A 24809-nucleotide genomic window follows, 5' to 3' on the forward strand; every position below is an offset into this window, starting at 1 on the left:
CATGACTATAGTGTACCTAGGGCTTTTTTTCAGCCGGAACTTGCCGGAACTGCGTTCTGGAACCTCTGGCAACCCTCTCCTCTCCGACCTGTTACAGATAGCCAGTAGAGGAAGTTTTCTGCACAGCTCACTTCCTCTACTGGCTTTTCTGTGTTAGCTATGGGCACTCAGTGCTGCTACCCTCGAGGTTCGAGCCCTTGTGCATGCTTCTGCTCCCAGCACTGTAAGCTACAGCTGCAGTGATTCCAAAGACAGCTTGTCCCCGCTTGCTGCTGCTACTGAGACATTGTAGCACAGAGCTGAGGAGCTCTGAAACTCCTCCTCGGCTCTGTGCTACAGCAGGCGGAGCTCTCTGTAGTCTGCTGAATTAAAAAAAAAGCCATGCATACCATAGAGACCGGTGGCCATCGGAAGAGATGAGGGATTGCCAAAGCCTGAAGTTGTGCAGAGAGAAGTGCACTGTAAAGGTGTGGGGGAAGGGGGAATATGTGCTGAGAAAAGAGTGGGTAGCAATTTGTGCAGAGGGAACGGTGAAAGGGGGGGTTAGCAGAGAGGGGATCTGGGGTGGATTTGTACAGAAAGGGGAGCTGGGGGGATTTGTGTGCAGAGAGGGAATTTGGGGGGATTTGTACATGGGGGAGAACTGGGGGGGGGGTGTGCAGAGAGGGGATCTGGGGTGGATTTGTACATGGAGCAGAGCTGGGGGGATGTGTGCAGAGAGGGGATCTTGGGGGGAGTTGTACATGGAGGAGAGCTTGGGGGATGCGTGCAGAGAGGGGTTTTGGGGGGGTATTTGTACATGGAGGAGAGCTGGGGGGATGTGTGCAGAGAGGGGATTTGTACATGGAGGAGAGCTGGGGGGATGTGTGCAGAGAGGTGATCTGGGGGCTATTTGTATATGGAGGAGAGCTGGGGGGATGAGTGCAGAGAGGTGATCTGGGGAGGATTTGTACATGGAGGAGAGCTGGGGGGATGCGTGCAGAGAGGGGATCTTGGGGGGAGTTGTACATGGAGGAGAGCTTGGGGGATGCGTGCAGAGAGGGGTTTTGGGGGGTATTTGTACATGGAGGAGAGCTGGGGGGATGTGTGCAGAGAGGGGATTTGTACATGGAGGAGAGCTGGGGGGGATGTGTGCAGAGAGGTGATCTGGGGGCGATTTGTATATGGAGGAGAGCTGGGGGGATGTGTGCAGAGAGGTGATCTGGGGGGGATTTGTACATGGAGGAGAGCTGGAGGGATGTGTGCAGAGAGGGGCTCTGGGGGGGGACTTTTACATGGAGGAAAGCTGGGGGGATGTGTGCAGAGAGGGGATTTGTACATGGAGGAGAGCTGGGGTGATGTGTGCAGAGAGGAGAATTGGGAAAGTGTGGATGGGGGGGTGGATTTTTCTGCAGAGAGGGAGAGGAGAACTGGGAAGGGGGATCTCTGTGCAGAGGGGAGAGCTGCAGAAGGCAGATTGTGCAAAATGAGAGCTGTGGAGAGTTGGGTAGGTTGTGCATAGGTGAGAGCCATGGGGGAAGCTGGAGGTGCAGAAGTGAAACATGGGGGGTGGCAAAGGTGAGAGCTGTGGATTAAGGTGAACTTTAGATAGGGGTGCAGAGATAATAAGTGAATTGGGGTGTAGAAGTGAGTTGTGGACTGGGGGTGTAAGCTGTGGTTTTAGGGGTGCAGAGGTGAGATGTTGATGGGGGGTCAAATGTGAGCTGTGGAAGAGGGGTCACAGAGGTAGGATACTTGACGGAAGGGGGATTTTTGCTTGGGGAAGACCAGGGATGGGGAACAGTAACACATGCAGAGTTCAGTGAGTAAGAGTATGTAATGCTTGGCTGTATGTCACATATTAAAGGCCTCGGGATGGTACTACTGCATGCTGTATTCTGTACAATGGGTTTTGTGTTACATACTCCTGAGCCATGCATTCTGTATGCTGGTCTGCATATTACATACGTTTTACCACTGCACTCTGTGTGATACCCTCTGTTACATATTCCTGACCCCTGCACTCTGTACAGAGGGCTAGATGCTTCATATGCCTGAGCACAAGGGATGCTTTGGTTTGAATGTAAGTACTGTCCTTTTTTGCTGATTTTTTTTCTGTGCCTTGTATGATACGCACCTTTCACCACTGTACAATACACATTCCTGAACCACGTGCCTTGTGTGATATGCAGTTCTAATCCTTAACTTATTACAGTTATTTGATACCACAGTACTTCTCCCCTCTAAACAAGGTGTGGCTGGGGTGGAGTTTGGGCGTGGTTGGGGGCGGGGAGTTGGGTGGGGAGGGTGAGTTCCTGCACCTATTCTCTGAGAAAAAAAGCTCTGAGTGTACCCATCTTCTGATGGCTACTTCCAGCAGGATAATGTACCATGTCTCAAAGTTTAAATAATCTCACCACTGGTTTCGTGAACATGACAATGAGATCACTGTACTCCAATGGCCTTCACAGTCACCAGATCTCAATCCAATAGAGCACCTTTGGGATGTGATGGAATGGGAAATTTGCATCATGGATGTGCAGCCGACAAATCTGCAGCAACTGCGTGATGCTATCATGTCAATATGGACCCAAATCTCTGAGGAATGATTCCAACACCAATCAGGTACTATTAAGGTATAGCTAATAAAGTGGCCGGTTAGTGTACATCTGATTATATGAATCTGTACTAAAAAGGCTGTAAATATTTAAATGACCATAGCTCCCAATGGTCTTTCATTTGGAAATACTGTCTCTCTTTCCCCCTTAAAAAGGTCTATATTTTAGGTCTCATGTGCCGGTGTCTTGTCGAATACAGTCCCCTATCCAAAAGTGTCCGCCCTGTACTGCGCAGGCGCAGTACGGAGGACAAACGAGACGCCGAAAGTCTCCGAAGTTCAACAGCTGATCGTCAGCTGTACACGGCGCCTGCGCTTTTATTCTTACCCTGTGTCCAGGTTCATTCCCTGCTATCCAAGTGGACATAGAGTAAGAATAAATAGTTGCCGAGCGCAGCGAGGCCGTGCCCGAAGCGTGGCGAACGAAGCGAGCCCACGAGGGGCCCTCTTGCAAAGCCATCACTAACAAGTGCCTGAGCACCATGTACAGCTGATGGTCAGCTGATCAACTTTGGGCATTTTCAGCATCTCCTTCTCCTCCGTACTGCGCAGGTGCTGCGCCTGCGCAGTACGGGGCGAGCACTATATGATAGGAGGACAGTTCTCGGCAGAACACCGGCTTTTAAAAATACTGTATGAGACTATTTAACTGCCAAAGGTGTTAATATTGCACTTAAAATGTCATCCTCTCCTCAGATCATTGCACTGGTTATAATTAAAACCTAGTATACAGGAAACATAATGGTGAAGAAAGCACCAGTGGGTTTGAGTGATAATTCATCATGATCTGCATGACTGGTGATGTGGTAAGAGTGTCCACCGCACTAAAAGTTGTCTCTCTGTCCCTTGTCAGAAAGTTGGGAGATATGTATTGTATTTATTACTGTCATTTTCATTGTGGGTCTGTAATCTTGGGCTTCTGTACAGACAGTCCCCGAGTTACAAACATTCGACTTACATACGACTCTGTCAGAAACCATGAACCAGACCGAGACAGAAGTACAGTAAAATCACACTTGTTTATTAATAAAAATAAAAAGGTAAATAGAGTAAGCATAGTAAAAGCATAGCCAGAGTCCAGTAACCGGATCGGGTAGTCAGAAAAGCCAGAGTTCAGTAACCAGATGAGGTAATCAGCCAAGCCAGAGTTCAGTAACCAGATCGGGTAATCAGCCAGGCCAGAAGTCAGGGATCCAGGTAGAGGAACAGCAAGCTGGATAAGGAGCCAGAAGGGATGTCAGCAAAGCCAGTCTTTAAACAGGAACGCAGGAGATGGTTTCTTGTGATGTGACCAAGGCGAAGGCAGGAATGAAGTGAGCTGGAGATCTTTAAGTAAGCGGGACTGACGAGCAGATCCACAACAGCTGGTTAACTGAGGAGAGAGATGAGAGCTGGCAATTAGCTGACAGCTGAGCGGCCAGCTCAGAGAAGGAAGGGCTGAGCCAGCCCTGACAGGTTCAGGCTTACAAATCGAGAGAGAAACAACAGGAAGAGCGAGGAAATCTACCCCTAGGAAGGGAATCTCACTCCTGTAAGAGTTATTATCGGAAAAAGGTGTCTCCACTGAAGCTTTATCACCAATCCTTGTTTCCACAACAACCCGAAATTCTCAAAATCCAATTGTCATAGGGACAGAAAGTGAGGTCAAATCTTCTGAAGAGGGGCCAAGACCGCAAAACAAACATTACAGGAGTGTTAAAAATATATTTTTTGGCTGGAATTACTTAAAAATTGTACCTGTTTCAAGTTACACGCAAAATTCAACTTAAGACCAAACCTACAGACCTTATCTTGTAGGTAAACCCGGGACCGACTGTATATAGGTTTGTTGAGTCTAGTAACCAATTGTAAGTGGAGTAGATACAAATTGGCTGTGCTGTATAGGAGACATAAACCATAGGTAATAAAATGCTGCTAATGCATAAATTAGCTTTAGGCTAATTTATGCCATAAATGGAAGATTGACTAATAAAATGATAGGGGCATTAGACAAGACAACAATTAACATACAAAAGAGTGCATAAGAAATAACTGTATGTGTTTTGTAATATTAGATATAAAAAGTGGTATGATATTACAAGCAGGAATTGAAGTTAGCTAGTATCAGACGAGCAGGAGTTCAGGTGGTAGTAGACCAAGTTAAACTATGAGTCACATCACAAGTCAAGTTCAGTACCAGTCTAGCAGGAAAACATACCTGTGTGCAAACTTTTTCAGAATGAGTATGACAGAAGGACTGCCATTGTCGTCTCTTTGTGTGAGCATTTGCTTCTGATTGCAACATATTTTTCTCTAGGCCAAAACCTTTCCATTTCTGCTGCAATCATTTTATTTGTTATAAAGAGTAAATAATAATTGTGACACACAGGCAGGGTCTAGGACATCTGAGTAACAATCAAGTCAGGGTAAAGGGTAAATTAAGGATCTTTATGAAGATAATTCTAGTGGGCCCTTTTGGGGATGGTATTTGCAGATAATAGACCTGGTCCACTGGTTAAGAGATTAGGTATGGAAGAGGAGAGGGGAAGATGGGAGAGGCAGGAAGGAGAGGAGATATTGGGAAAGGGTTTAGGGGAAGGGAGGAGAAAGTGGAAACAATAGAAGAAGGGGAAAAAGAAAGGCAAGCCAGAGGGGGACAAAAATAAGAGTGGGGAAACGAGGACAAAAAAGGGAATAGGTAGAGGAGAAGAGGCACACAAAATGTCTACCCTATGAACTTGGTCCAAAGGCCAGATAAAGAGCTCAAAGATGGATAGGCATAGGTATGCAATATAAATTTGGCTTGTGAATTATTGAGAATACTGGATAGTTTCTCATTGACCAACATCATATTCATACGACTCTTAAAAGAGAAGTACAGAGTTTTGTTTTTTTTCTGAATCATACTTACCTAGGTGGATGCTGCATGTATCCCCCACTGGCTCTAACACTGAGAACCAATCGATCAAACACTGCGATCACTTGGTTCTTAGGGCTCCCTGAGCAGAGAGCTGTAAACTGTCAGTCACCACTGTCTGCTCTGCTTCCCCCTCTCAGTTACTGGAGGGCTGGGCTGTGGAAGGGGCGGGAGCAGCTGGCTCAAATTTTCAGCAGCTCGCTGAGAGGCTGAGCCCAGCTGCCAGTCCAGGGATGTGGGCGGATCCCGACTTTATTGTCACGATCCTGGCATGGCTCCGTGACGTCAGCTTCTGCCCGCTGTCTACTTAAAACGGGTCATAGGAGTGCAGAACAAACTTTGGCTGTACTTCTCTTTTAACTTCTTGAAGATAAACTGTAGGGTTTTCCAGGCCTTGGCTATCATCAGCAGTCAAAAACATTTAAATAGCTCATCTATGTTGGTATGAAACAAGACCTGGAATTGTCTGGTGGGGAGAGCCACTCGTGGGTCCTTTGGGACTACTATATGAAACAAGGGTTGATGGAGGCCAACTATTCTGGACCAAAATGCATTCAGCTTCAGACAGTAGTACATCACCACACTGACCACTCCGCTGAAGCACCTGTTACTGTAATGCAGGAAAGCATGAGCTAATAAAGCAGGTACCCAATACTACAAAAAGAGAACCTTGTACATAGTTGGCAACATTGCAAAAAAAATGTGAGGGACACTTTTTTGGCTGTAGGCGGAGTCGTATAATAATTAGGGGCATGCGTTTGTAGGCATGGCATAGCAATAAAAAAGAAAACTGCGGCGCGTGAAAAGTGGGAGTGGTTTACGTGAAATAGTGGGTGTGGCTTAAATGGGCGTGGCTCAATGGGGTGTGGTTAGAGCCTGAGATAAATGAGGGATGGAGAGGGAAAGGGGGAGAGAGGAATGAAGGGACAGCAGCCCCAGATCCTACACAACAATAGAAATATGTGTATTCTAGAAAGTTTAACAATCAGCAGATAAAGATACTCCAAACACCTGGTGTTAGCGCTTCAATCATCCCGGCACCATGATTGTTATGGTGTCAGGATGATTGAAGCGCATTATTTCCATTATTACATTGTAATATAAAATGAAATCATTCAACTCACCATAATGCCGAATCAGTGGGATCCCTGAGCATGTCACTAGCCATGTCGCCTGCCACCAGCAGAGTCCTTCCCTGCATCAGGTGCCCCCAGCAGAGTCTGTCCTTGCATCAGGTGTCCCCAGCAGAGTCTGTCCTTGCATCAGGTGTCCCCAGCAGAGTCCGTCCTTGCATCAGGTGCCCCCAGCAGAGTCCGTCCTTGCATCAGGTGTCCCCAGCAGAGTCTGTCCATGTATCAGGTGTCCCCAGCAGAGTCTGTCCTTGCATCAGGTGTCCCCAACAGAGTCTGTCCTAGCATCAGGTGTCCACAGCAGAGTCCGTCCTTGCATCAGGTGTCCCCAGCAGAGTCCGTCCTTGCATCAGGTGCCCCCAGCAGAGTCCGTCCTTGCATCAGGTGTCCCCAGCAGAGTCTGCCCTCGTATCAGGTGCCCCCAGCAGAGTCCCTCCTTGCATCAGGTGCCCTCAGCAGAGTCCGCCCTCGCATCAGGTGCCCCCAGCAGAGTCCGTCCTTGCATCAGGTGCCCCCAGCAGAGTCCGTCCTTGCATCAGGTGTCCCCAGCAGAGTCTGTCCTTGTATCAGGTGTCCCCAGCAGAATCTGTCCTCGTATCAGGTGCCCCCGGCAGAGTCCCTCCTTGCATCAGGTGCCCCCAGCAGAGTCCGTCCTTGCATCAGGTGCCCCCAGCAGAGTCCCTCTTTGCATCAGGTGCCCCCAGCAGAGTCCCTCCTTGCATCAGGTGCCCCCAGCAGAATCCCTCCTTGCATCAGGTGCCCCCAGCAGAGTCCCTCCTTACATCAGGTGCCCCCAGCACAGTCAGTCTTTACACCAGTGTTCCCAGCCTCAGTTCTTAAATCAGTGTCCCAGGCAGAGCCATAGTTACCCCCCCTGTATATAGTTACCCCCCCTGTACATAGTATCCCCCCTGTACATAGTTTCCCCCCTGTACATAGTAACCCCTCCTGTACATAGTTAACCCCCCTCCTGTATATAGTTAACCCTCCCCTCTCCTGTACATAGTTGACCCTCCCCCCTCCTGTATATAGTTAACCCCCCTCCTGTATATAGTTAAACCCTCTCCTGTATATAGTTAACCCTCCCCCTCGTGTATATAGTTAACCCTCCCCCTCTATATAGTTAACCCCCCTCCTGTATATACCTAACCCCCCTCCTCCTGTATATAGTTACCCCCTCTCCTCCTGTATATAGTTAACCCCCCTCCTGTACATTAAAGTTAAATTGCTGCAGAGACAAGAGCCAGTGGCGTCACTACAGCTGGTGTCACCCGGTGCGGAAAAAAATTGGTGTCACCCCCCTCCACCAACTATGGTCCCCCTTCAGTACAGACCCCCCTCCCTCAGTAAAGACCCCCCTCACTAAGTACAGACCGCCCCTCCATCAGTATAGATCCTCCTCCCTCAGTACAGACCCCCCCACTAAGTACAGACCCCCTCCATCAGTTTAGACCCCCCTCATCAGTATAGACCCCCTCAATACAGACCCTTCTCCCTCAATGCTGACCCCCCTCAGTGCGGTCCCCCCATCTATCAGTGCAGACATCCCTCAGTGCAGACCCCCCTCAGTGCAGACCCCCCTCAGTGCAGACCCCCCTCTATCAGTGCAGACCCCCCTCCATCAGTGCAGACCCCCTCAGTGCAGACCCCCCTCCATCAGTGCAGACATCCCTCAGCGCAGACCCCCCTCAGTGCAGACCCCCCTCAGTGCAGACCCCCCTCTATCAGTGCAGACCCCCTTCCATCAGTGCAGACCCCCTCAGTGCAGACCCCCCTCCATCAGTGCAGACCCCCTCAGTGCAGACCCCCCTCAGTGCAGACCCCCTCAGTGCAGACCCTCCCCTCCCATAACGCCCCCAGCACATGTCCATTACATTAGAAGTAACATGACATGAGCGGCCGCCGGCCCTGTGTGTTCAGTGGAGAGGGGAGGGGCCGATCCATGCAGCTAACCCCGGCTTCAGTGTGAAGAGAGAAGACGATTCATTGGCTGCATGGATCGAGCCCCCTTCCTCCCTCCACTGAACACAAGGGGGAACGATCTAGCGGCGGTGCCGGTGGCCATTTTGCTGAAGCCAGCTGCCCAAAAAATTAAAATGCAAACATTCCTGATTTCCCTGGGCAAAATCCCGATTCGGGACAGCCTCCGATTGGGACGATGGTCCCAAAATCGGGATCGTCCCGGGAAAATCGGGACTGTTGGCAACTATGCTTGTAATCTGCTTTCAGAATGATCATATTAAAAGAGCATTATACTATTCTGCACTACATTTTTCCCTGGTCCTCAAGTTTCAATGGGTCAGTAAGATCCTGCCCTGTTTCTGGACATACAGTGGGGACGGAAAGTATGCGGACCCCCTTAAATTTTTCACTCTTTGTTATATTGCAGCCATTTGCTAAAATCATTTAAGTTCATTTTTTCCTCATTAATGTATACACAGCACCCCACATTGACAGAAAAACACAGAATTGTTGACATTTTTGCAGATTTATTAAAAAAGAAAAGCTGAAATATCACATGGTCCTAAGTATTCAGACCCTTTGCTGTGACACTCATATATTTAACTCGGGTGCTGTCCATTTTTTCTGATCATCTTTGAGATGGTTCTACACCTTCATTTGAGTCCAGCTGTGTTTGATTATACTGATTGGACTTGATTAGGAAAGCCACACACCCGTCTATATAAGACCTTACAGCTCACAGTGCTTGTCAGAGCAAATGAGAATCATGAGGTCAAAGGAACTGCCTGAAGAGCTCAGAGACAGAATTGTGGCAAGGCACAGATCTGGCCAAGGTTACAAAAAAATTTCTGCTGCACTTAAGGTTCCTAAGAGCACAGTGGCCTCCATAATCCTTAAATGGAAGACGTTTGGGACGACCATAACCCCTCCTAGAGCTGGCTGTCCAGCCAAACTGAGCTATCGGGGGAGAAGAGCCTTGGTGAGAGAGGTAAAGAAGAACCCAAAGATCACTGTGGCTGAGCTCCAGAGATGCAGTCGGGAGATGGGAGAAAGTTGTAGAAAGTCAACCATCACTGTAGCCCTCCACCAGTCGGGGCTTTATGGCAGAGTGGCCCGACGGAAGCCTCTCCTCTAGCAAGACACAAGAAAACCCGCATGGAGTTTGCTAAAAAAAACACCTAAAGTACTCCAAGATGGTGAGAAATAAGATTCTCTGGTCTGATGAGACCAAGATAGAACTTTTTGGCCTTAATTCTAAGTAGTATGTGTGGAGAAAACCAGGCACTGCTCATCACCTGTCCAATACAGTCCCAATAGTGAAGCATGGTGGTGGCAGCATCATGCTGTGGGGGTATTTTTCAGCTACAGGGACAGGACGACTGGTTGCAACTGAGGGAAAGATGAATGCGGCCAAGTACAGGGATATCCTGGACGAAAACCTTCTCCAGAGTGCTCAGGACCTCAGACTGGGCCGAAGGTTTACCTTCCAACAAGACAGTTACCCTAAGCACACAGCTAAAATAACAAAGGAGTGGCTTCACAACAACTCCGTGACTGTTCTTGAATGGCCCAGCCAGAGCCCTGACTTAAACCCTATTGATCATCTTTGGAGAGACCTAAAAATGGCGGTCCACCAACGTTTACCATCCAACCTGACAGAACTGGAGAGGATCTGCAAGGAGGAATGGCAGAGGATCCCTAAATCCAGGTGTGAAAATCTTTCCCAAAAAGACTCATGGCTGTATTAGATCAAAAGGGTGCTTCTACTAAATACTGAGCAAAGGGTCTGAATACTTAGGACCATGTGATATTTCAGTTTTTCTTTTTTAATAAATCTGCAAAAATGTCAACAATTCTGTATTTTTCTGTCAATATGGGGTGCTCTGTGTACATTAATGAGGAAAAAAATTAACTTAAATGATTTTAGCAAATGGCTGCAATATAACAAAGAGTGAAAAATTTAAGGGGGTCTGAATACTTTCCGTCCCCACTGTACAAAAGAAGTGAATGGGGCCCTTGAGTAGAGATGTAACATTTCTGGAAATTTTAAAGCCATGGGGAAAAAAGTTTTGCCCCTGTTCTTTTTCCGAAAAAATTGAAATTTTTTAAAAAATGTAATAAAAAATCCAGGGTGGAGTAGTTGTACAAATTGAAAGTCCTTTTATTACACTGGGAAGGTAACATGCAATGTATATAAAAGTATTATGCTTGAAATAAAAGTACAGCTTCTTCAGTAAATAAACTAAACTTGCTTTTTTAAATTTCTATTTTTAATTATACATGGAATAACAAGGACTGTATATATTAAGAAATTTTCAACTATACATGATAATAATATCATACATCCCTCATAATAATGTAAAAGCCACTTGCCAATATATGTTCAGTTATTTACAATGCTGATCCAAATTTATATATTGCTCTTGCTAGAGCTTAATCAAATTTCTCCTGATTTTCAGGTGTAATTTTATCTATAAATTGTGTATTTTTTCGGAGGCCGTGGTTTGCAACACTTCCTTACTTGAAGATGCTGCTGGGGAAGAAACAATTTGTGATGATCCAGAAGCAGCAGAAATAGTGTTTCTGGAATGAGAACTCTGGAGGGAAAAGCTACTCGCACTTTTATTCTGGTCCTCATCATTTCATTCCATAAAATATTTTTTTAAGTCTTTAGGGCACCTCTGGCATGTCAAAATGTGTTTTGTCATCCTTGTAGCATATTTTTTCATCTCACAATATTTGCAAATTGCAGTTTTGCTCTCAGCAGAAATTGCACTGTGGAAATGTTTCCAAACTCTAATGCCACGTACACACGATCGGAGGTTCCGACAACAAAATCCTGGATTTATTTCTGACGGATGTTGGCTCAAACTTGTCTTGCATACACACAGTCACACAAATGTTGTCGGAAATGCCGAGCGTCAAGAACGTTGTGACATACAACACGTACGATGAACTGAGAAAAATGAAGTTCAATAGCTAGTGCTGCTCTTCTGCTTGTTTCCGAGCATGCGTGGAATTTTGTGCGTCGGATTTGTGTACACACGATCGGAATTTCCGACAACAGATTTTGTTGGCGGAAAATTTGAGATCCAGCTCTCAAATTTTTGTTAAAAAAAAATCAGAAATTCCGACAGAAAATATCCGATGGAGCTTACACACGGTCGGAATTTCCGACAACAAGCTCACATCGAACATTTGTTGTCGGAAATTCCGACCGTGCGTATGCGGCATAAATGTTCGTCTCACTGTTTTACTGAGAGGAGGAAAAGAAAAAACAATTTACTGACTAGACTATAGGTAAACATTATGCTGTGATGGTGAAGGACATTATCAGGACTCATTTAAAGGTTATAAAGATAAACACAAGTAAGGTAGAAGATGGAACCCACAAGCAAACTAAACTGGAGCCTTTCCCCTGCAGTGCTCCCTAGTGACAGAAATGCATATTTCTCTTCTTTGAGAACTGCATTGAGAAGTACAGTGTTACTTGAATCGTGTTCCAGGATTTGCTTATCTTCAGCTGAGAGAACTTGCAATAAAATTTTAAAGTCAGAAATCTTTCATTAAGGTCTCCATGTTATATAGTTTGAATACCATGTCAAAATTATATTGTTTATCATTGTAAAATAACATTTTCCACACTTTTCCAGACTTTCCAATCTCTACCCTTGAGTATTCAAAGTGGAGTAGAAGAGTAATAAAAGTCTTGAATGATTTCAAGGAATGCAGGCAGACTTGCTTAAAGACCAATCTTTCTATACGGAATTTCAAAATTCCTTATGAGGGATGAGATCCAATGTCAAGTTGAAGATAGTGATAATGTTGCTCTCCAGGTGCTTTATGATGATCTTTCAAAGTTGCTCAGGTAGTAAAAATGTGCAAGGTCAAAAAATAATGTACATGCGTAAAGTCATGAGTAGTCCATGCCCAGTGGGAATACTGAGTTCTTAAGGATTGGCAACAAAGGTGAAAAGGGAGACATCAACTTACCTGTATCTAACCTGAGGCCAAAGTCTCAGACTATGTAGCATTGGAGGACCTAAGGATAATGGGCAGGCCTTTTGAGGGGGCCAAAACAAAGCAGCTAGTAGGATGGAGCCTCAGTTTGGCAACTCTAAAACATCAAGAGGGTTACATCGGTGTTAGCATGTAATAGAGAAAGATCAGATTTGTGCAGCTTTGTAATACATTTTTTATATTGGAAATCCCTAGGTTTCCCTAAAATGTATGCATACAAAGAGTGGAATAGAGGATCCTATGTAGTTTGCAGGCGCAAATGAAAGAAAGGATAAATTTCTGCAGTAAATGATTTCAATGGGGGGCGGGGTTTCTTGCAATTTCCTTTATTTTCCAAAAAGTTTCAGTTTACAGTCAGATAGAAAAAAGGAAAAAAGAAGCATAATCAAATGACAAAGAGGGTCGCACAATTAGATCCACAAGCCAACAGGCCTAGCAGGACACGATATGCATGGGCACATAAAGCATTACTAATATTAAATTGGTCATCAATGTGCAGGGCATTTAAGGCATATCAGGTGGCAACATGTGAGACCCAGAATGTATACTCTTAAATGTAAAATTGTGCAACTATATAGAACACAACAATATACGGAAAGCTAAGCATTCCTATGGCCAGCCGAACCCAGAAAGGGAACAGTGAGACTGGGATAATGTATAGAAGGATACTCAAATATTTGAAAAATAAAGCGCCCATGACTGAGCCAGGTATATGGGGTAGGGGGAGAGAAAAGGAAGAGGGAAAGAGGGTGGGGGGAACTGTTAGGAAGGAGTAGGAGTAAGGGGCCAAGTGTCCCTTGTACAAAGTACAGATTCAGAATGAAAGATAGTTTTTTTTTTTTTCTTTTTTGAAGCACAATTGGATTCAAAAACGGGTGGGCTGGGGGGCAGAGCACTGTGCCCTGAGCCCACCCAGTTGTGTGACATTAGCAAATTAATATTCGTAATGTTGTCCTGCTTCTCCATCCTGCCATTTAGGAAGCGGGTCCTGAGACCTGATTGGCTAGGGAGTCTTAGGAATCCTGGCCAATCGGGTCTCAGGACCCACTTTCTGTTCATCCATAAGGAGAAGCAGTGGCCTAGCTCTTCCCTCGGCAAGCTGCAGCAGATGGAGGGGCAGCTTCCAGGAGCCCTACCCTGTATCCAGCACCACCTCCTAAGGTAAGGACATGGATGGCCGCCTTTCCATCCGGGGGGTAGGAGGTACTAGTGCAAGTGAGGGCTCTAGGGGCAGCTTCCAGAAGCCTGCACCACCTCTAATCACGGCCCATCGTATTTCTGCCCATCCCCCTCCCAAATAGGAGAGTTTCAGTGTTTAACTGGGCAAATTGAGAGAGATTGAGGCAGTCAAGTGCCAGGATAGAGAGAGTGAAGATCTGCTGTGTAAGGTGTCTATCCACACTCACAACAGAGTGCTAAAAGCCTAAGCCACCGTGAGCCCCTTGTGTGAGGAGACCTCGAGAAGTACAGACCCATCACTGGGGTGTCTGTGTCCACACCAGGGACCAAAGAACTGAGACGCTGAGAGTTCTCCTGCCATGCCAGAACTCAAGACTGGAGAGACAAGATGTCATATGAGTGCCTTCACCAGAGCTGAGAGACTGAGCTGACAGAACCTGACTTCAGAGAACTGCAGACTGCCAAGCAATCTGGACCAGATGGCTGTGTACCAGGAGGAGTGAGCTTGACCATTCATGTCTATCCCAACACAATTAAGACAATAGGGACTGCTCCTTGTTCAGCAGCCCACTAGCCATCTACTTTACACTCTTAATGGGACAGCTACATGTGCACAACCTACAGAAGGGCCCCAATGAAAGTCGGCCAGCTTCAACAATAAAGCACCAGTACTTTATAGCCACCTCCAGGGGTACCCCTTTGTCAGGAACACATACGCCCTGCCAACTCTTATAATTAGGTGCCAGTACGTTATGGCCACCCCCAGGGGTACCTCTTTGTCAGGAATGCATATGCCCACCCACTATTGGGGCTGTATGCATGGCGTGCACACAAGGACCTTTGTTTTTTTGGTAAATGTATCATACTTCCTCCTGTGTCATTCCAGTCTTGCAGCATGCCAAAGAATAATGGCTTACTGCAAGACTACAAAGGGCCTTTAGGAGGGTTTTATGAAGGTGTTTACTTCATATGTAAATTAATCACTTCACAGAAATCAGGGCTCAGGGCTCTGGGAGGGTGGGATCTGAGGGGTGGGACTCTGTTCACACTGGTCGGCAAATTTAAAACGGGCTGTGTATATCATATGAAGGGTTTCCTTCTTGAATAATGCTGTGATCTGTGAGGTGGGAATTGGGAGGTTTGGACTCTTCCTTTAGGTGTGAATGGGTGGGATAGAATACTAATGGATGCTAATAGGATGTATTCATTCCCACCCACCATCAAAGCTGTGAAGGAAGTTACATCATTTAAAGAGTCTGGAAGACTACAAAGAGGTGTGTTATAGACTCTAGCTGCTGCAGCAGGGGGTTGTGGAAGGAACAGAGTCTATCAGCAGGATATGCAGAATGTCACATGACACAAAGCTACAACTAAACCCAGAATTTCAGGGGATCTGCAGACAACAGAGCAACATGGTACAGAGGTAGAATCTACGCTGGGATTGATCATTCCATTCAGTTCTAGTGAAAAGAAAGTTGGAGTTTAGCTTTAATAAACTTAATCTCCCATGATTCATTGCTACCCCTGGTGGATGGAGGTAAGGTAGTGTTAACCTATTCAGTCTGAAGTTCAGTTAAGATGCAGAAAGCACTGCAGCACAGTGTTTTAAATAGCAATCTGTCTCTAGCCAAGCACCTGGCTACAAAGATATTTTTTGCATATTTTCAAGATGGCGGTGAGAAGGTCTTGGGGAACAGGTTCATACACCAGGGTAAAGAATTCCCTAGTGGAATATGAGTAATGAGGTCAGGTTGCACCAACAAAAAGTCTCCAGCTTGCAAAATGGTGTTTCTGGCCACAAAATGCATTCAGATTTTGAGAACATACAAGACACAGCACCAGGCTCACTGTTCATAGATACATAATGTGGATGTTAGAAGGTGGCTATGTTTGTTTTCCATGTCCCACTGTATTAAGCACGGTCCTGAGGTGGACTTTGGCTTAGGATTATGGACTGTGGGATTTGTAGTGTGCATAGAGCAGAGTACACAGGGCTCGAGTCCTGCAGGAACGCATGGGAATGTCGTTCCTGTACTTTTTCTAAGGCAGGAACAATGTTCCCTTTGTGCTGTGGCTGCAGTGGGCTGATCTTGGGAGGTTCAGGTGCAGAGTCCCCCCCCTCCTCATTTTATGTAAAATATGATGTCCCTGTCAGTGGCGGAGTCTAGCGTGTGTAGTACTGCAGCAAGGATTAATAGCCCGAGCTCACACTGTTCACTGCTGGATTGTTGTGCTCGGACTGACTGACTGACACGGTTCTATACTGCCAGGCAGCATTGAGCACACCGGGAGCAGCGCCCATAGTCCCACCCACCACTCTCTAGTGGTGGGCAGGACTACGGGCGCCGCTCCCACTGTATTCAATGCTTCCTGGTGGTATAGAGCCATGTCAGTCAGTCCGAGCCCGACAATCTGACCGTGAACAACGTGAGCTCGGCGAGTGCCCAATGATCTATTAACCCTTGCTGCAGTACTACACACGCTACACTCCGCCACTGAGAAGGACATCATGTGTTTAGATTTTTGCAAGTTCCCATCAGCTTCCCAACTTGGGCTTGGGGGGGCTGCAATGATGGGCACAGTAAGGCTGCAATGATGGGCATGGTGAGGCTGCATTGATGGGCATAGTAAGGCTGCAATTATGGGCACAGTAAGGCTACCTTGATGGGCACGGTGAGGCTGCAATGATGGGCACGGTGAGCCTGCAATGATGGGCACGGTGAGGCTGCATTGATGGGCATGGTGAGGCTGCAATGTTGGGCACAGTGAGTCTGCATTGATGGGCACAGTGAGGCTGCATTGAACCATTATCACACATTGTGGTGTTTTTTTGTTAGTATAGCATACAGGTTGATGGGCACGATGAGGCTGCAATGATGGACACGGTGAGGCTGCAATGATGGGCACGCTGAGGCTGCAATGATGGGCACGCTGAGGCTGCATTGATGGGCATGGTGAGGCTACATTGATGGGCACGGTGAGGCTGCATTTCATGGGCACAGTGAGGCTGCAATGAAGGGCACAGTGAGGCTGCAATGATGGGCACAGTGAGGCTGCATAGATGGGCACAGTGAGGTTGCATAGATGGGCACAGTGAGTCTGCATTAATGGGCACAGATGAGTCTGCATTTCGTGGGCACAGTGAGGCTGCATTGATGGGCACCGGTGAATCTTCATTTCATGGGAACAGTGAGGCTGCAATGATGGGCACAGCGAGGCTGCAATGATGAGCACGGAGAGGCTGCATTGATGGGCAAGGTGAGGCTGCAATGATGGGCACAGTGAGGCTGCATTGATGGGCACAAGTGAGTCTGCATTTCATGAACACAGTGAGGCTGCAATGATGGGCACAGCGAGGCTGCATTGATGGGCACGGTGAGGCTGCATTGATGGGCACGGTGAGGCTGCATTTCATGGGCACAGTGAGGCTGCATTGATTGGCACAGTGAGGCTGCAATGAAGGGCACAGTGAGGCGGCAATGATGGGCAAAGTGAGGCTGCATTGATGGGCACAGTGAGGCTGGAATGATGGGCACAGGTGAGTCTGCATTTCATGGGCACAGTGAAGCTGCAATGATGGGCACAGTGAGGATGCAATGATGGGCTCAGTGAGGCTGCAATGATGGGCACAGGTGAGTCTGCATTTCATGGGCACAGCAAGGCTGCAATGATGGGCACAGTGAGGCTGCATTGATAGGCACAGTGAGGCTGCAATGATGGGCACAGGTGAGTCTGCATTTCATAGGCACAGGTATGGCTGCAATGATGGGCACGGTGAGGCTGCAATTATGGGCAAGGTGAGGCTGCAAAGATGGGCATGGTGAGTCTGCAGTGATGGGCACAGTGAGTCTGCATTGATGGGCACTTGAGGCTGCAATGATGGGCACAGTGAGGCTGCAATGATGAGCACAGTGAGGCTGCATTGATGGGCACAGTGAGGCTGCAATGATGGGCACAGTGAGTCTGCATTGATGGGCATAGGTGAGTCTGCAATGATGGACACGGTGAGGCTGCAATGATGGGCACGGTGAGGCTGCAGTGAAGGGCATGGTGAGTCTGCATTGATGGGCACGTGAGGCTGCAATGATGGGCACAGTGAGTCTGCATTGATGGTCACAGTGAGTCTGCATTGATCGGCACAGTGAGGCTGCATTGAACCATTATCACACATTGTGGTGTTTTTTTTGTTAGTATAGCATACAGGTTAAATTATTTTGTTGTTACATCTGTTCTATATTTAGTTGTTTAATGCATGTGAATTTTGGAGGTGTCCTCGTAAACTGGCACTTTACAATAAATGTTGCACTTTATTTGTTAAAAAAGAAGTACGTATATTATATATACACACACATCCCCCACACACACCTTATTTTTGAGGTGGGGGGAATCTTGGGTGAGTTCCCACACTTTTTTCCCAGGACTTGACCCCTGAGTGTACAACTGATGTGCACTGCTTATTTCATACAGATGGAAGTGAGAGGGACAGGGGGAGGTTTGGGAGCTCACGGAAGATGTTATACTATGTGACGGAAAAACACAGTAAAAAAAAAAAATTAATGAAAAATATATTACAGGACCATTAAGAAGTGGATGTGTATGGATTATTTTTGGAATAAGAATATTGGTTAGTGTCATTTTATTTAGAGGAGGATTCACAGCAGGACTTTTTTTTTTTTCAGCCACCTCCAGTGCTAGCCCCTTGCCCGTTGCTCACTACTATCACTTGCACACACAGAAGCCAGCTTCTTTTTCAGGCGGACCCATTCGGATCCTCCATTCACTTCTATGGAGTGGCAGATGTAAACTGACTTGTGTCCATTTACACCCGCCTACCTCCAATCCGCTTAAAGCAGAACTTTAGTCATTTTTTCAACTTTCCAGCTATTAAATCTTCTGCCCTTGTGGTTTTAACTTGGATAGTCAAACATTTTTTTTTCTGCCAGTAAATACCTTATACAGCCCACTTCCTGCTTCTTGTCTGGTAAAAAGCCTAGGCTTATGACATCATGCGCAGCTCTCTCCCTCTCACTCTTGTGAGAGTTTGCCAGGAAGGGAGGGGATGAGTCATAAGAGGGCTAATGAGAGCTGCAGAGCTGGAGGTGTGCCTCTGTGTGTCTGTGTAAATCCAGGAAGTAAACAGGCAGCAGCTTCAGCTGCCCACAGTGAAAATGGTTGCAGCCAGACTCAGTGGAGGGAGATTTCTGCAGCATATTTGGCAAGTACAGTATCACAGTATATATAAAATAATATGCAAAGTGGTTGGAGGGAAGCTCCAGAATGGCAAAGATGTTTTTATTATAAATTATGTGAGTAGACTGCAGTTCCTCTTTAAAAAAAACAGGAGATCCGCCCCCTTCCACCTGGGTGGATCGGGTCAGAGGGCCCATAGAGTACAGCGGCTGTGTCAGTGTCCTCAAATGAAAAGTGGACACGGATCTGTCATCCTCCCGCTCCGTCATTGTGGCCCGCGACCGGTTACCAAGTCGCTTAAGTGGCCCTTGCTCTTCAAAAGGCTGGGCACACCTGAATTAGGCTATGCTTGGCCTAATAAAGTCTTTGAAATACCTCAAAGTGTGTCGGTAAGTGCTGGGTGAGCAAGGTTTGTCATCTTCAGGTGTGCAGAGAAATCACAAGACAATTCTGCAGCTTCTCGTGGGATAGCACTGCATATACATACAGTATACAGGTGTAGCACCCTCTAGTGTGCTACTAGTGTTAGTGCAGGAAAATTTAGGTCATAACTCATTGTTAGTTTGTGAGTCAGAAATTGGGTCAGGGTTTACTGCAGGTCAAGCTGGATGACTCAGAGAGGTATATCTCTGGTACTTCTTCCTCGATATGGAAGTTTGGAGAACCTTCTGGAAGTTATTGAGCGGCGGCCAGGAGGGCTGATCTGCATACTTGAGGGAACTTGGCCAATTCCCAGGCAGAATTTCCTGGCAGGGTGGCTGAATCAGAGCACATCAGCACACCTGGGGATTCACAAGGGCAGAGACTGCCACATGTAGCAAGCCTTTCAGGAGGACAGCACTGTGCTTAACCCTTATCCTTTGGCCTGGGAAATCTTCAAAGCAGCCAGGTGGACTGGTAGTTCCTGCAGGCAGTAGAGGTAGGAGCAGTTTCAGTGAAGTTGGAGAAACTCCTGAATGCAGCTTACGACGCACTGTGGTATTTTCTAAAACGGACTGAGAGTTCCTAGTCCACAAGGGGCTTTTGATCACCAAAGACTGTCAGTGTCCAAGAAGGAGGACAGTTCAGTATCTTGTACATAGCAAGGAGGTTGTCCCCATTTATTATTCCAGTTAAGCTGGGCATCCCATAACCCCTTTACCCCATGCAAGTTATTACCCCTAATAAAACAACAAAACTAAGCCCAAAGACTGTTTCCTTTGTCTGAATGCCTGGCTGTGCAGGAATAGGGGGACCATTCACCAGCAGCTCCTGCGGGGGGTAGTGTTACATAGGCACCAACCCCACCCATGACATAAAGGAGGGGCAGATCAGTGCCTCCTCATCAGTGTCACCTATCATTGCCCATTAGTGTCACCTATCAGTACCCATCAGTGTTGCCTATCAGTGCAGCCTCATCGGTGCCTCCTTATTAGTGCCCATCAGCGCACATCAGTGAAGGAGAAAAATTACCTGTTTGCAAAATTGCATAACAAACAATGAATTTTTTTTTCTGTCTTTTTTCGTATAATTGCATGACCGCGCAATTGTCATTCAAAGTGTGACAGTGCTGAAAGCTGAAAATTGGCAGGGGCAGGAAGGGGGTGAAAGTGCTCAGTAGGCAAGTAGTTAAAGGAACATTAATACCTGCCACCACACTCATAGAGGGTTGTCATCTTAGAATGGGAAGCCGCTGGGGAGTCTAAAGCCTCGTACACGCAATTGGACTTTCCGACGGGAAATGGGTGATGACAGGCTGTTGGAGGTAAATCCGACCGTGCGTATGCATCATCGGAAAATTGTTGTCGGATTTTCCGCGGACAAATTTTGGCTAGCAGGTTTTAAAACTTTCTGAGAACAAATGTCTGTTGTCGGATTTTCTGAGTGTGTGCATACAAGTCCGTTGGACAAAAGTCCAAAGTACAAACATGCATGCTTGGAAGCAAGGACGAGCCAGAAGCGGTCGGTCTCGTGAACTAGCGTTCGTAAAGGAGAATTAACGTTTGTGACATGGCAGATTATTAAATTTCGAAATGCAGCGCACATTCTCTTTTTCTTTAATGGGATAATAATGAAGCTGCTTTGCTGGTGATACTGATGGAGTTATTGAAAACAAATTTTCAAAGGCTTTTTTTTTTTTAGTGATATCAAGAATAATATTATTATGCTTTTTTTGGGGGGGCAAGTTACCACAACACCATTATCCCACACCATTATCCAGTAGTTTTTTAAGATCAAAGACACAACTATGTTGGTATCCCTTGTGAATTTTACATTGGGAGTAGGCAGTTACATTTAAAAAAATACAAACTGTCATTTGAAGTAAAACACATAGCCAAGTATTATTCTACACAATATTTTTATTGTGCATTAAAAAAGAAAACAAATAAAATTAGACATGCTATCTGCCAATAGAACTTAACCAAAAAGTACATTCTATGCATCCAAAAATATAGAAAATATACCAAATCAAATCATTATTCAGCCAAAAAAATAATGTCAAAGCAATAACTTTAAGGCCAATAATAAATAACACGTTATCTCCTCTGATTCCGCAACATGTCTGGTTGACGGCCGGCCGTTCAGAAACTAACTGAAAAGCGCGAAATGAAAAGCACGAATCAACACTCACCAAACTTCTACTAACACGAAATTAGCAGAAGGAGCCCAATGGGTAAAGACCTGAAAAACCACGTAGTATGTCACTACGTTCGTGATTGTTGGCCAACAATTGTGTGCTGTGTATATGCAAGACAAGTTTGGGCCAACACCGTTCGGACAAAAGTCCACGGTTTTTGTTTGCCAACAATCCGATCGTGTGTAACAAGGCGTTATAATTGTCAGAATTACCAGGTACATACAAAGGAAAACAGAGGCTGCCTGAATTAAAAACAACCCTGAACACACTGATCTTTACTTTGTGGGTTTAGATAATTTTTCATGCAGTAAAGATGTAAAGATGTGAGATGTAAGAAGATACACAATGACTGAGCAGTATGGCTGAGTCTGATGCTAGAACATGGTCTTATAGAATGACGTCACTGGCCTATCTAGGCTGTACAGCTAGGTCCCACCCCTCCTTGTGTTACCGTCCGTTTCCATGGCGGCGGACGCTTGGTAACAGCGGAGGCGGTGCATGCGCACAGCGGCGTTGGAAAGGGATTGTGGGAAAGGAAGAACTGGCCGGTGCTGAGAACACAGCAACCGAGCCTTGGAGATTGTTGTCAACGAGGAGCGGGAGCCGGTGAAGCGAGCCTGGGAGTATAGAGCCCGCTCCGCCGTCCCTCTGCTGCTTCACAGGCCCGGTCTCCCGGGATGGAGGCCGCGGTGATCCGGCGCACACAGGATACTCTGGGGAAGGTGATCAGGAAGCCGCCGCTCACCGATAAACTGCTGGGCAAGCCGCCGTTCCGTTACCTGCATGACATTCTGAGCGAGGTGAGATCCGGACCCTGACAACCACACCGGGCTACTGGGGGAGGGGTCCTGACAACTTTCTTCTACAACTCTCAGTAACAGAATGGTGTGCTGGGACTTGTAGTGCTTCTATAGAAATGGAACCAAGGGTTGCCCACAGAGCTCCAGATATGGGAATGTACACTTCTAAGCCTGGTAGGGATCAGGGAGCCCATCACACTGTATGAACCTGACCCTAAACTCTATTCATCTATGTATTCCTAAAGTGCATCTTTAGTCCGCCTTGCAAAGTGTCTCGGCCATTTTGGCATGTATGCAGATATGCCTACGGTGTCTCCGCCAAGCCTTCAGGTCTTCCCAGGGGCCACTAGTACATCTGTGTACACGCCATGGAAATGCTGAGCACGAGCGAAGACCGGTAAGATCTCCAGCTTCCCCATTAGAGATCTCTACGTATGCCCGGTGTATCCCACGCATGTGCAGATACCGGGATCAGGGACCTGCGGCACATCTGTAAACACATCAAGGGCAGTAACAAAGTCTTGCCTAGGTATAGAAATGGATCTCCCTGTAGCCACACATCGAAAGATTCCCACTAGTAGGAGTTGTATAGCAACCTCAGCCTGGGCTTCAACCAGGCCATGTCTCCAACGCGTTTCACTCTGCCCAATGATTAAGCTCCAGGCTGAGCTATGATTAAGCACTACATGTAGTGTGAAACGCGTTAGCTCTTTTGTTCTGCTGTGGCATGTATTTTTGTTTGTAGTTTTTGAATAAAAGGCATATTCGGAGTGCGGCTGTCCAGAACTACTTATCTATTATTATTGTTAGTACAGCGGCTCCAACCGGAGCTGAATGTGTTTTTTTTTTTTTTTTTTTGTTAAATGGGTTGTAAACCCTCCTGTTTTTTTCAGCTTAATGCATCCTATGCATTAAGCTGAAAAAACTTCTGTCACTGCTCGACCCCCCTCCCCCCAGCCCCTCCCCGTTTTACTCACCTGAGCCCTTCGTTCCCTCGGCGGAGACGCGCTCTTCCTTTCTGCCCGGGGTTCTTGGGTCTTGATTGGATAGATTGATAGCAGCGCAGCCATTGGCTCCCGTTGCTGCCAATCAAATCCAATGGCGCATGGGGTAGGGCCGAGTCCAGCATTGTATGTCTATATACGCAAATGCTGGACTCGGGAGTGTGCCCACAAGGTAAACCCCCCCCTCCCGGGAGAGCGCTTCTCCCAGGGTGTTTATTGATGCAAGGAGGAGCCGTGAGCGCCGCCGGGGGACCCCAGAAGATGATGATCGGGGCCACACTGTGCAAAACGAACTGCACAGTGGAGTTAAGTATGATATGTTTGTTATTTAAAAAAAAAAAGGAGAACAAAAGCCGCACACCACAACAGGATACCAAATATAGCTCCTTTATCTCAAAAATGACGGATAAAACAGCACAGGAAGCCAAAGATCCTAACGCGTTTTACATAGCATTGTGCTTAATCATAATAAGTTATGAGCACGGTGCTGTGTAAAACGCGTTAACATACTTGGCTTCCTGTGCTGTTTTATGTAATTTTTGGAATAAAGAAGCTATTTTTGCTATCCTGTTGCGCTGTGTGGCTTTCTTCTATTTTCATGGTTGGAAATGACCAGTCATGGGATTTGCTTCCCTATTTCACCTGGAAGGGAGTTTCCTCCACGTCATAGAGTGTTAGAGGGTGACTACGCTCATTCTCCATGTTACAACTGTAGGTAGGTACATAGCCACCCTCTCTTGCTTGCTCTTGAGATGCACTAGGGACCAGTGATGAGCTTAGGCATGTTCAGATCCCAGTCCAAACCTGCTGGAGCTATCAAAACTGACAGCCAGTCATAGGTGGAGGAGGCATTCCCCACCACACGTAAGCAAGGGGCATGAATATGTGTGGCTGGGTGGTGAAAAATGCCTCCACTGCCTATGATTAGCTGCCGGCTTTGACAGCTTTCCCGTGGGATAGCTCAGGTGGGATTGGGCTCATGTCCACGCCTGTCTGAGCTCATGTCCAAACCCACCTGAGCTATCCTGTCAGAAACCTGTCGTTACACACCGCCAGTCATTAAGGATGAGCTCAGGTGTGTTCGCGAGTCTGTGGCTGCACACGTTAGCCTCGGTTCACACCAGAGGCGGCACGACTTGCAGGTCGCCTCAGCGAGGCGACCTGCACACGACTGCCGGGGCGACTTGCAAAACGACTTCTGTATAGACTTGCGTCGCTCCGATTAGAACGGTTCCATAGTACTGAACGGGATGCTACTTGTCAGGCGACCTAGGTGGTCGTCCCAGTGTGAACCGAGACTTAGGAAATGTCTCACTGCGGAGTGTCAGCTTTCTGGCGGGCACGAGCATGCCTGAGCTCATCCTTACCAGTCATATGATGCATTCCCTGCCCTGCAGTTGCACATATACACAGCC

General features: G+C 46.9%; 1 protein-coding gene across 1 annotated transcript in view; it reads left to right on the forward strand.

Moving 5' to 3' along the window:
* Nucleotides 1-22066: 22066 nt before the first annotated feature.
* Nucleotides 22067-24809, forward strand: part of TRAF3IP1 (TRAF3 interacting protein 1) — an 86545-nt gene continuing 83802 nt past the window's right edge. The window contains 1 exon segment of the mRNA XM_073633679.1: nt 22067-22390. Coding sequence (XP_073489780.1) covers nt 22268-22390 — 123 coding nt within the window. The 5' untranslated portion in view covers nt 22067-22267.

This window comes from Aquarana catesbeiana, linkage group LG06 (assembly GCF_042186555.1).
Source record: "Aquarana catesbeiana isolate 2022-GZ linkage group LG06, ASM4218655v1, whole genome shotgun sequence".
NCBI lineage: Eukaryota > Metazoa > Chordata > Amphibia > Anura > Ranidae > Aquarana > Aquarana catesbeiana.